This window comes from Triticum dicoccoides, chromosome 5B, assembly GCF_002162155.2.
Source record: "Triticum dicoccoides isolate Atlit2015 ecotype Zavitan chromosome 5B, WEW_v2.0, whole genome shotgun sequence".
Taxonomy (NCBI): Eukaryota; Viridiplantae; Streptophyta; class Magnoliopsida; order Poales; family Poaceae; genus Triticum; species Triticum dicoccoides.
Genome location: NC_041389.1, coordinates 434,974,791 through 434,987,940, shown reverse-complemented (window position 1 = coordinate 434,987,940; position 13,150 = coordinate 434,974,791). Strand labels below are relative to the sequence as shown.

Below are 13,150 nucleotides of genomic sequence, written 5' to 3'. Positions count from 1 at the left end.
TCCGGCGGAGCGCCGACGAAGGCTCCAAGATGGGATCTCGCGGATACATAAGGTTGCGACGGTGGAATTAGGTTTTCGTGGCTTGTTCTGATGTTCTCAGGGTACGTGGGTATATATAGGATGAAGAAGTAGGTCGGTGGCCGCCCGAGGGGCCCACGGGATAGGCGGCACGCCCTGTAGGGGTGGGCGCACCCTCCACCCTCGTGGCCGCCTCGGCTGCTTCTTGACTTGCACTCCAAGTCCTCTGGATCACGTCCGTTCCAAAAATCATGCTCCTGAAGGTTTCATTGCATTTGTACTCTGTTTCATATTCCTTTTCTTCGAAATACTGAAATAAGCAAAAAAACAACAATACGGGTTGGGCCTCCGGTTAGTAGGTTAGTCCCAAAAATGATATAAATGTGTAAAGTAAAGCCCATAAACATCCAAAACAGGTAATATAATAGCATGGAACAATCAAAAACTATAGATACATTGGAGATGTATCAAGCATCCCCAAGCTTAATTCCTGCTCGTCCTCGAGTAGGTAAATGATAAAAACAGAATTTTTTAAGTGGAATGCTACCTAGCATAATTCTCAATGTAATTTTCTTTATTGTGGCATGAATGTTCAGATCCAAATGATTCAAAATAAAAGTTCATATTGACATAAGAAATAGCAATACTTCAAGCATACTAATCAAGCAATTATGTCTTCTCAAAATAACATGGCTAAAGAAAGTTATCCCTACAAAATCATATAGTCTGGCTGTTGCTCTATCTTCATCACACAAAGTATTTAATCATGCACAACCCCGATGACAAGCCAAGCAATTGTTTCATACTTTAGTAATCTCGAACTTTTTCAACTTTCACGCAATACATGAGCGTGAGCCATGGACGTAGCACTATATGTGGAATAGAATGGTGGTTGTGGAGAAGACAAAAAGGAGAAGATAGTCTCACATAAACTAGACGTGCCAACGGGCTATGGAGATGCCCATTAATAGATATCAATGTGAGTGAGTAGGGATTAACATGCAACGGATGCACTAGAGCTATAAATGTATGAAAGCTCAACAAACGAAACTAAGTGGGTGTGCATCCAACTCGCTTGCTCACGAAGACCTAGGGCATTTTGAGGAAGCCCATCATTGGAATATACAAGCCAAGTTCTATAATGAAAAATTCCCACTAGTATATGAAAGTGACAACATAGGAGACTCTCTATCATGAAGATCATGGTGCTACTTTGAAGTACAAGTGTGGTAAAAGGATAGTAGCATTGTCCCTTCTCTCTTTTTCTCTCATTTTTTTCTCATTTTTCTCATTTTTTTTCTTTTCTTCTTTTTTTCTTTTCTTTGGCCTTTTTTTTCTTTTGGCCTTTCTCTTTCCTTTTTCTTTTTCTCTCTTTTTTTGTAAAGTCCGAAGTCTCATCCCGACTTGTGGGGGAATCATAGTCTCCATCATCCTTTCCTCACTGGGACAATGCTCTAATAATGAAGATCATCACACTTTTATTTACTTACAACTCAAGATTACAACTCAAAACATTGACCTTATTGGTTTGGCCCTAACATCAAGTATCATCTTGTTGAAAACTTCACTAAGTTTGTTGACAACCAGATCTGTTTTGCAAGTATGATCCAGAGCAAACCTAGCCCAAGCAGAGACTTTTATATTTTTGAGCCATTTCCAAGCTTCCTCGGACTGTTCTTTCAGCTCTGCCATCCCTAATTCATGCCCATATTTGGCATAGGAACAGCTAGCCTTGTCAACACGCTTCTTTAGTTCCTGTCCTCTAAACCCAGCTGATTGAAAATTTGCATATATGTGCCTGAGATAGTACCTTTGAGGTGAATCAATGGATACCTCATTTATTGCCTTAAGCAAGCCCTATACATTCAGAATTTATTAGTACACATGATCAAACACAATAATTCCTATAAATACAATAACAAAAGTGATTAATGAAATTGTTACTAACCTTTTGTCTGTTAGATATGATGGTGTATGTTAAAGTTTGGTACCACTACCAATGCAACATCTCAACTGAGTTAAAAACCAACTCCAATTGTCACCATCTTCCTTGTCAACCATACCAAATGCTATGGGATGTATATTTTTGTTGCCATCCCATCTGTGGCTACAAGAATTTGTTGTCCAGTGGTTAACTAGATGAAGCATCCATCTAGACCTGGATTCAGTCAGAAATTAGCTCCAGACCATAACATTGCCAATAATTAAGAAAAACTAAAATCAACAATTTTTACCTATAAATGGCCTGCAACCATTAAGGAAACCTTCCCGTGAAGCTGCTAACAAATAGAACATATACTTGAATCTAGGAGTTGGTGCTGTGTTTTCCGGATCTTCAAATGTTGTTACTATACACCTACTACCAGGTTCTATAAAGAATTGCTTGAAGATAATCCCTGAGCCTCAAGTATTGTTGCTTGTGGTCACCTTGCACCACATCAACAACCTTCCTCCTTGTCCTATGTGCCACACTTTTTGACACATCCACTGGAAACTTAGTATTGGTCTTTTTAATCAATGCATCCATAGGAGATCTATTGTCTTCTCTCAGTGCTGCCTGTACTGACCTGGACAACCACTTTGTAGTAACCTTTGTAGTCTCTGCACATGCTTCACAAGTGTGCATCATATCACACTTATTGATGCAGAAAGTTTTTTCAAGCTAACTTAGAGGCACTGATATAGAAGTCGCATCCCTGGGCTCTCTGTGAGCACCAAACAATAATCCTATGTGGTGCATTTATGTGATACTAAAAATTCCTCAAAGTACTAACGCGGAAATCCCTAAGTGCATCTCTGAACTCATAGACACTGGTGAAGCACAGCCCCTTGCAAAACTGTTCCGCTGGTCCTGAAAGTTTATCATTAAACCATATCCTGTCCTTCAACTTTTTGTTCCTTCTCTTCCTACCACTTGGTAGTTTGTAGGATCCTTCAGACTCACTCGCTTCATCACTAATGCCAAAATCACCAAAGAAACATATTTCATCTGCTTTAGGAAAACAATATGTTTTTTTCTCAACCTCATGGCGGGATATATTGGTTGGAGCAGGATTTCTCACTGGCTTGAGTTTCACTAGCACTGATGTATCTTGTTTTGCAGATTCATCTTCAGAGGAAGCATCTGCCTGAAATTCCACATTGTTGCCATCTGAATCTGATTGCACATCATCAGAAAGAAATTCAGAGACATCAATGTCACCTTCAAAATGGTTAAGGCAAGCTTCTCTCAGCATATTGCTTTTCTTAATCTCCTCCTTTCTGTCTGTGTTGTATTCCACACCTTAGTGCAACTTTGTTGTGTGTTAATGCAATGTTTAGCAAAATAACTATCTCTGTTTTCATCTGCATTACATGGCTCATCTGCTCTAACAACTCTAATGTTCAAAATCTTTTCATTATGAGAGTGCGTCAACATCTGCTGCACATCATCTAGAACATATTTCCTCCAGACCTTCTATTCCTTTCTCCTCATCAAATGCATAGTACATATAATCATCAGGCCCACAATGCTCACTCCCAGTAAGAGAAACCATAGTCAAATATGATGTGTCTGACTGATACAGATATCTCACCACAAATTCTCTGGCTTGGGAATGGAACCAAATTGCCCACTTTGGGTCATCAACAATGCACATATTCAATGAATTACAAGTATTCACAGATAACTGGACAAACTGAATCTAAGTGTGCACAACTTTCAGATTAGAGCAAATTATTTGCAAAAAGCACTAACAGATAACTGAATCTAACTATGGATCTGATAATGATGGCAATCTCAGACAAACTTTCAGTCTGATGAGCTCTCATACCTGCCGCTGCTAACAGCCAGAAGCTTACGCCGACCACGAGGTGCACTTCTTGTTGTCGACGGTGGTCGAGCTGGCGCCGTCCTAGCCAACTTATGAGAAGGCCGTGATTCTAGCTGCGGAGGCTGCTGCGCCGCGAAGCTCGTGCTGCCTAGCCATCTATCCACCTAGGAGAAGTCAACAACCCCGCCGCCGTCGCCGATGAAGTTTGCATCCACGGCCACCATGAGAGCCGACAGCTAGTGCTAGGGAGTGAGCTTGAGGGAGAGTGAGATGGGGAACGGGGGAGCCGGGCGGAACCATCTTGAGCCCGGTCCGACCGAGCGGCGCAAGTAACGACCACCAGCCGTCACCGCTAGCCATTAGGCACCCCGTCGTCCTGACAGGTGGGCCGTTCTTGTCAGAAATGCGTTTAAAACGCTTGAAACGGTCACCAGGTGAACCTGGTAGTTTTTAGACACGAAATTAGCAATTTTTGGTAGTTTTCGGTCAGTTTTAAAAAAGTGGTAGTTCCGTGGGACAAAAACTCCTAAAGTGGTAGTTTTTTGTCAAACGCTCATGTCCATGTCAGGCGAAGATGAGACCCGCGAAGTGAAGGCGCGGTCACCGTCGTGGAATAGTAGGACATGGGACACAAACCAGCCCACTTGTGACTTGAGGCCACGCCGCCTACAATGCACTACTCCTCGTCGGCGTTCGTGACCTTTGCAGCTAGAGGATTGAGGTCAATGATGGACATGGATGGGTCGGCCTCGTCGTCGTGCCAACGAAGCACAGTTGGCGGAGCGCGCAGCTGCCGATGTTCTTGTCCGCGATCGCTAGCGCCACCTCCGTGTTTGACTGTGCCACGACCATGTTGCAGTCGAGGCAAGCGCGCGCGACCTCGTACATTGCTCGCGGGCATGACCGCTACGAAGAATCAGACCAAAGGTTTCCTTTGGTGCTCGAAGAGGGGCACACATAGAGGCCATGGTAACGTCTCTAAGAAGAAAAACGACACCCACGAGTGTCGTCGCTTCCAACATCGGTGAGCCGAGCAGGAATTTCGCACTGGCACGAGTCCGAGCAATCCCATTGCCGCCACAGCAGGGTCCGAAGATGAGGAAGTTGATTCGCTGGTCGATGTCACCACCTCGGGAGGAGGGTGTGGGGCTGTGCCTGGCACCGAAGGGTGGCATCGAGCACCGCCAGGAACCCGAGCTTTGGGACTGGGACGCCATGGAGGTGGACTGGACAGGGTCATGTAGGCGGCAGGGTTGAGAGAGCTACTTGATCTTCAGTCCTCGCCCCACGACCAAAGCTGTGGCCGTCAGCTCTCTGACTCGTGCACAGTCCCACACATTACCCGGCTCTCTGCATTCTGACACACTCCGCAGTACAGTACTGTATCGATTTGCCCAGATTTGGTCTCGTCGGATCAGGATTTAGATATCATCGCCTGATGGCCGTAGGCTTCTGCATTGTCGACAATGTCGGACGCAGTGGAGCGCCCGAGTGCCCCGCCGGTCCCTCCCCGGATGCCACTGCTTTGGCATCCTGTTCTCTTTCCCTTTTGGTCGTGTCATCTCCTCTTCGCTTTGCAGTTTACCGTCCAAAATTCTGTCTTTAGCTCTTTGCCTCATACTATCAGTGGAACAACGAACTGCTTGGATTGAAAGCCGTTTTCCAGAAGAAACAGCAGAGGGAGTCAGAAAGCAAATCTGAAAGTACATGCATGTGAGTTATTGAGATAACTTGCAAATTCTTCCCTAGGCCACTACAGCACTCTCAAACCATCTCAACGAGGTCAACTCGGATTGACCGTGATTTCTGTGTGCGCCCAGTATTCAGCTCAAATTTGAACTGAATACCCGAGAGCACGCAAAATGTGTACCCAATCCAAACAGGGTATTAAGGTTCTTGTTTGTCAACGGCGGCGCCGCTTAAGTCGCTGTGATCTTGTGACCGTACACAGGGCGCGGGCTCACGACGAGGTTGCGGCCACTGCTCTGCTTGCGCCATTTCCAGGAGTCGGCCGGCGTGCTGGGCAGCGGGGGCACGGCGGGGCGGCGGCACAGCCCGAACGGCCACCCCTCGCAGTGCTGGAAGCCCTCCCACGTCGCCGGCGGGCCCATGTCCGTCAACGACGCCACGGTCGCCGCCCGGCTCGTGCTGCGCGTGAAGAAGCTCTTCACCGAGAAGAACGCCTCGCTCTCGGCGTCGCCGTTGTCGCTGCCCGCCTCCGCCTCTTCCTTCTGCTCCCCTTCCACCACGACGAACTGCTCAGGGCTCGAGACCTTCTCCAGAACGCTTCTCGGATCGAGCGGGGTGAACGACCAGATGAAGGCGCTCGACAGAGTCGGAGAGCCCGCGCTGCACCGCGACTCCTTCTTCAGCTGCCGCCTCCTCATCTCGTTGAGTATCACCTGCAGCATCAACGCAAGACATCTTACTCTCCTGTTACTCATGACCTCAATCTCAAGTGAACTCAGCATGAACATGACTATAGCATGCTCTGCTGTTACCTGTTTGGTGTCGAGCGCGTCCTCGTCGTCTGTGTCATCGTCGGAGCTCCACCCGGCGCCGGGGATCCTGAGGCAGGGGACATGGCAGTGCGCGTAGGTCTCCCGGATGAGGCAGGAGAGAGACTTGCAGTGGTTAGTGGCCGGGAGCTTGGGGTGGTAGTGGTGCGCCAAGCAAGGCATCGCTCCACCTGACTGCAAGGGATCGGTCGATCCGGTCCGGTTGCTTGTGCAACGCTCATGCAATCAGCGATGGATGCTTGTGGGTATGTGTATGTGTATGTGATCTCTGCTGGTGATGGAGTTGTGCGTATAAATGGGGGGAGGATCTTGTCGCCGTGGCCGGCGAATGGGTTTTCAGCTGTGAGGGATGTGGACGCGCATGACAAGCGCCCCGCAACGTAAAAGGAGAGGAGGCTCTCGATTGCACCGGAGTCCGTAGCTAGGTAGTTCATAATCCTTTGGGTTCAAGGCTAAGTAAGAAATATTCGAGCTCGACAGTGTACTGGAAATTGACCAAGTTTTTTTATTTCAGCCATGCTAAACATGGGAGTTTAGTGTATCCGTGGACGATAATGAAGGACTGAAAGCGCATCGTTAGCACGTCATGAGTGAACGCCAAACAGAGCATCGACCACAGCTACAGCTACAGCTACCACCACAGCTTGTTGTTTGATTCACAAGGTTTCTTGACCCGGGGTAGGGGTACCAACCAAACCGGTATGTATGCTACGCTTTTGGGGTGAAACGTCGCCGTTGAGATAAACCGGCCGTCTTGACCACGCGCGCGTGGGCGCGTATGTATGTGAGTATGTGGGTTTTTAGTTGCCGCGGCGGCGTCAGATCATGCGTCGACCGGTGGAAGCGGCCAGCACTACTCCGCGTCCATCGTGCCCTCGCCGGTGCAGGTGCAGTGCCGTCTTGAAGCAAACGCCAAGACCAACCTCGCACCCACTCGACTCGATGATGCCAAGTGTGCGTGATCGCCGCGCCGATCGACCAAAAAGCCCAAGAACATTCGCTCTAGCAAAGCTGCGTGAGTGAGTATGAAAATGGCACGGTTCCGTATGTGCTACTCCTTCCGTTCTGAATTACTTGTCGCACGTATGAATGTATCTAGTTTTGTATGCGCATGTTCCTGATGCCGCGAGCCACACAGGCTCTACGTCTGCCTCCGTCTCCTGTTGCTCAGCGCATGCCAACTACTCAATGAAATGCCCAGCTGAGTTAAAACCATGCCAAGTCAACACGAAAATCATTTTCGACATGTAGAGGGACTAAAACAATCCAGTTTGAGAAGCTAAGGGACAAAGCTTTGCCTATTTGGAAATTGGGGGCCATTTCTATTACAATACAATAGAGTTGAGCTACCTGTGACAACCCACAGCAATTTGGGGTTCTCAGTCATCCGATCATTCTATCCGACGCTCCATATCTCTTCATTGCATCACGGTTCACGCCTGCCAACTTTCACTACATCAGCCGCGTGGCCCACTCGGCTCACCAGGCCACTACTCCCCTAGGCATTCTCTTGTTAATCGGAAAGACTGACCCGCATGTGCGTAGACAAGCCCAGAAAGAGGATACTTCCGGCCCCTACCGTGCTTTCATGTCTCTCCATCTCTCCCGATGATGATGTGTCGCCCCGCGGCACGCACTGTCAACATCGCACCTCGGCTTCTGCACTTCTCGACGTGCGCCTGGGTCTGTTTGAATATGTCCATGGTAGAACTTTTCAATCCTTGAATCACTTCTCCGTGATTCTTGCTGCAGACTCTTCATACTTTCACGATGTTGCCTTGGCTGATGGTTGCACCCGTCCAAGACCGCCCTCACGCTCCTTGTTCAACCAAGCTAAACCGACATCTCTCTTCTCTGGTATCTGCATCCTCTCCCCTTCCTCTCTCTTTTTTCTATGTGCATCTAAATTCTCTGCCAAATTGCAGGGACATGCCGCTTCACAGCCTCTATCACGCCTAAGGTCTCGAATATGTTGGTGCCTCGGCCTGCGTTCCTTCCATCCCCTTGTTCTTGTTTTTTTTATCAAAGAAGGGCTTCCCCCTTCCGGATTTCATACTGAAAACCAACTTGCAGAAGCACAATATTCAACCTAAAGACTAGCATAATTCATAGCAGCGCCACACAAACCCGCACAAGCCAACGTCACCAAAAGCCATCAGGCCTACAAGTCTGACTACCAACATCAACCATGATAAAACGAAGTTCATAAGGGCACCAGAAAAAACTAACAGCTAAAGAAACTACTAAAAACGCAGCAACAACATAAAGGTACACAACTTCAGCAGCCGGCAGAATCTTCTTTTTCTCAGCCCTCCAATCTTGCCACATTGATTCTCCACCCCTGCTTCGCTGTGTAAACTTCATTTGCTACCCGCTCTAGCAGTCTTGCTCCCAACTCCAGCACCCTTTTTAGCGGCTCCTTTGTCTGCAAGATAGACCAATCAACCAACCAATGAGCCATTAGTTTGATTATATATAAAGGATCATTTATCCTTTTGTTTTAAAAAATAATCCCGTTTCTACTCTTCCAAATAGCCTACATCAGAGCAGAAACCCCCACCATTACTAACTTTTTTATCATCCCTGCCAAACTTGTTTAGTCAATTCCCAAAGCAATCCCTTACATTCAAGGGGGTGGTTTTAAGCCCACAAACACATCTGATCAACCCCCACATCAGGGATGCCACAGAGCATTCGAAGAACAGATGATCAACTGATTCATCTTTCCCACAGAACACACAACTTTTCCCTCCTTTTCATCCTTTTTTCAGCAAATTGTCTCTTGTCGATACTTTTCCTATTAACTAGCCATAAAAAAACTTTGATTTTTCCACGCACTTTGGTCTTCCACAGAAATTTTTGTGGGAATTTCAGACCAAGAGTGATAATTTTTCTATACAAGGATCCCACTGAAAATTTATGATCTGCAGTGAGGATCCAGGTGATTTTGTCCCTCCCACCCCCATAGATACTTCCTCACATATACTTTTAAGACTATTCCATAACTCCAGCACTTCCCCATGTAAGGTTCTTCTGAATTTAAATCCTTGCCATCCTTTTTGTATGGCCTCATCCACAATTATATTGATATCATATACTCTAGAGTAAGCTTATTTTAAAGGTTTATCATCTACCCAAGTATCTTCCCAAAACCTGGTATTTTTTCCATCTCCTAGTTCTTTTTTTAACAAATTTGTAAAATATTTCTTAAATTCTCATAAGACTACCCCCAGAATTAGGATTCTCCAGGTCTCTTGGCTATTAAGGCTAAGCATTTCCCCTTTCCATACTTTCTACTAAGTATATCTTGCCATAATCCTTCCTCTGTTTCCCTTTTCCAAAACCATTTGGCCAATAATGCAATAGTCATCACCTCCAGATTTAGGATCCCTAATCCCCCTACATCTTTAGGAATGCAACATTTCTCCCATTTAACTAAACGGTATTTTTTTATGTTCTCATCTTCTTGCCACACCAGTCTAGCTCTGAAAAAATCAGCTTTTCTAATAATCCCTTTTGGTACAGCATAAAAGGACATCATAAAAAGTGGAATATTAGTCAGGCATGCTTGCACCAGGGTTATTCTGCCAGCAATAGACCCTAACAACTTCCCCTGCGAACCGCTGCATCTTTTTTCAATTTTGTTAGTTACACAATTCCAGTGTAAGTTTCTAATTCTAGCATCAGACACAGGCATTCCCAAATATTTGATGGGCAGCTCCCCCATCTTGCATGTTAAAATCACTTGATATAATTTTTTTTTTCTCTTTAGCCTTTGCAAAAAGCATCAGTTCACTTTTATGAAAGTTTATTTTGAGGCCAGGCATTTGTTCAAAAACTCCCAATATAAATTTGAGGTTTCTTACACTTTCTATATCATCTTTTATCAAGAAAATAGTGTCATCCGCATACTATAGCATATTGACACCTTTATTATTTTCCCCTCTCAACACCCCTTTCATAACATCATGTTCTAAGGCATTGTTCATCAAAATGGCTAGTGCATCTGCCGCCAAGTCAAAAAGCAATCGTGACATAGCATCACCTTGTCTTAATCCTTTAAAGGTTTTAAAATATGGCCCAATATCATCATTCACCTTGATCCCTACATGCCCTCCCCTCATGGTTTCCATCATCCAGTCACATTTGTCACGGAATCCTTTTAAATTTAATATTTGTATTACAAAAGGTCATTTTATTTTGTCATATGCTTTCTCAAAATCTACTTTGAAAATCAAAGCATCTTCTTTTTCTTTATGAAAAGTATTTAGAGCTTCATGTAAAATCACTATTCCCTCCATGATATATCTACCCTTAATAAAGGTAGTTTGGGTTTTGGATATTACAGGGGACACACATTTAGCCAACATGTTCATCAGCACTTAAGTTATGATCTTGAAGCTAACATTCAACAGGCATTTGGGCCTGAATTTTTGAATTTGTTTAGCATCATTAGTTTTTGGGACAAGAGTTATAATGCCATAATTAAGCCTGGAAATATCAATTTCTCCTCTTGCAAAACCCTCCACCAATGCTTTTAAATCCCATTTCACCAAATCCCAGAATTCCTGATAAAAATTAGCAAGGAATCCATCTGGTCCAGGACTCTTGTTTTTTTTCATTCCAAACACCACCTGTTGAATTTCATCCAAAGAGAAAGGGGCCAAAAGCTCCTCCCTATCTTGAATGCTAATCTTTTTCATCTCAGCCCCTTTCATAGAGATTTGTGTCTCCTCAGGATGTCCAAATAATTTTTTGTAAAAGTTAGTTATGTATTCCATCAGTCTACTCTCTCGCTCTATGATCCCCTCATCTTGTTCTAATGAAATAATTCTATTTTTCCTCCTTCTTCCATTGACCTTGGCATGATAGTATCTAGTGTCCCATCTCCATCAGTTGTCTCTTTATCTTTATATCTTTGTAACCATTTTATTTATTGCTGAAGCAATACTCTTTTAGGTTGTGCCTTAAGCTCCTTTTGTTCTATTCTATCTGCAGTAGTAAGTCCCATTTTCCTAGCTCTCTTGTCTATCTCATCTATCGCCTTGACTATATCTATCTTTATTTTTCTGTACCAAGCATCCACATTTTTATTCCATCCCTTGGTTTTTTCCTCAAGTTTCTTAATCTTAGTTGCCATCTCTCCAGAACATCTCCTCTATATTTCTCATTCCATGTTTTATATACCAATTCTTTGAATCTTTCCCTCATTGCCCATGCGTTCTCATATCTGAATGTATATTTGTGATCTTGTGATTCCCCTGGGTCTAGGAATAAGTGAGTATGATCAGAGATTTCCCTAGCAAAAGCTTGTAGTATAGTTAGTGGGTATTTTTCCTCCCAAGCAGGACTCATCAAAACCCTATCTAGCTTTTCAAATGTGGGATTTTCCCGGTTGTTAGCCGAGGTGAATTGTCTCCCATTTAATGATAGCTCTCTCAACCCTGCTTGCTCATTTATCACATTAAACATGAAAGACCACTTATCATCATTTACAGGTTTGTTTTTTCCCTCTCGTTCCTAATGATATTAAAATCACCACCGACCAAACACGATAGTGGATTATCATGGTATAGCCTGGCAAGCTCAGCTAAAAAATTGGACTTCCCCTCTATCTAAGCATCCCCATATACAATAACCAAATTCCAATGCATCTTGATGTTTTTGTCATAAACCAAAATTCTCAAAAAATATTGTCCTTTCTCTATATTTTCCACATCAAACAGATCTTTGTTAACACCAAGTAGGATCCCACCAGACTTCCTCCTAGGTGGGTTCCAACACCATTGGTAATTTTTTTCCTTCCACACAAATTGTGTAACTCATGTTTTGTAAAATCTTGCTTAATCGTTTCATAAATCCCTATTAAATCTAGCCTTTGATCAATGATCAATTCTCTCACATATCTTTTTTATTGATCTTGCCCTATCCCTCTAACATTCCAGAAAACCTCTCTCATTTTTACTATTTCCTTTTTCTCTATTATTTACAATCTTCTTATTAATTTTTATGTTTTATTTGAGTATCTGAGAAGAGACTAATTAGTCTTCTTTCCTTTTCTCTTTCTTCTCAACACCCCAATCCCAATTGACTGCTTTACACAGTCCAGCGCTGGTGAGATTTTTTTCCACTTTTCTTTCCTGAGAACAAACCTCTCAATTTTATGTATTGTTGATCCTCAATCTCAGCATCAACGTGTTCTGAATCAGAACAAATCTCATAAATATCAACCTCTCTAGTATTAGTGTGTACTAGGGTGACCTTCTCCTCCTTTCTTTTAACTCTAACTCTCCCCCCCCCCTTGCTTTGTCATTTTGAATGTTTTGGAAATACATTTCTTTTCTAGCCATTTCCATTTTCTTAATGATGTCCAGATTTCTGTCTATCATGTCAATAGAACACCCTGAATCAATCCCCACCACAGAACTAATACGTAATAGAGAAGACTCTGCAAATTCTGCATCAAGATTCTTACCATAATTATCTATTTCCTCTGCTCTGATCTTTGCCATCTCCTCTATTTTCTGATCTTATTTTCCTTTGTTCCTGCGACTCTTTTTCAGTTCCACTTCTTTCTCATCTCCATCTTTCTCTAGGATTTCAGCTCCATGAATACCAGCCATCGTTTCACCTAGAGTGCCAACTGAATCTTGACTAGCATTGTAATATGTTGGTTCATTATATTTCCCAGACCCAGTTTCCTCTTTTCTAGGTTGATTTTCTCTCTCATACTCATCCATGTCCATATTGGCCAGCTCTAATTCATATTGTTCTCTGTTAGCAGCTTCTTGCATCAGCTTC

General features: G+C 44.0%; 1 protein-coding gene across 1 annotated transcript; it reads right to left on the bottom strand.

The window, feature by feature from the left end:
• Positions 1-5,526: 5,526 nt before the first annotated feature.
• On the bottom strand, positions 5,527-6,628 carry LOC119305668. Its single transcript, XM_037582134.1, has 2 exons — positions 6,332-6,628; positions 5,527-6,232 (listed from the first exon to the last, which is right to left on the bottom strand). The coding sequence occupies exons 1-2, from the start codon at positions 6,509-6,511 to the stop codon at positions 5,750-5,752; spliced, it is 663 nt and encodes a 220-aa protein (XP_037438031.1). The 5' UTR covers positions 6,512-6,628; the 3' UTR covers positions 5,527-5,749.
• Between the last annotated feature and the right edge of the window lie 6,522 nt (positions 6,629-13,150).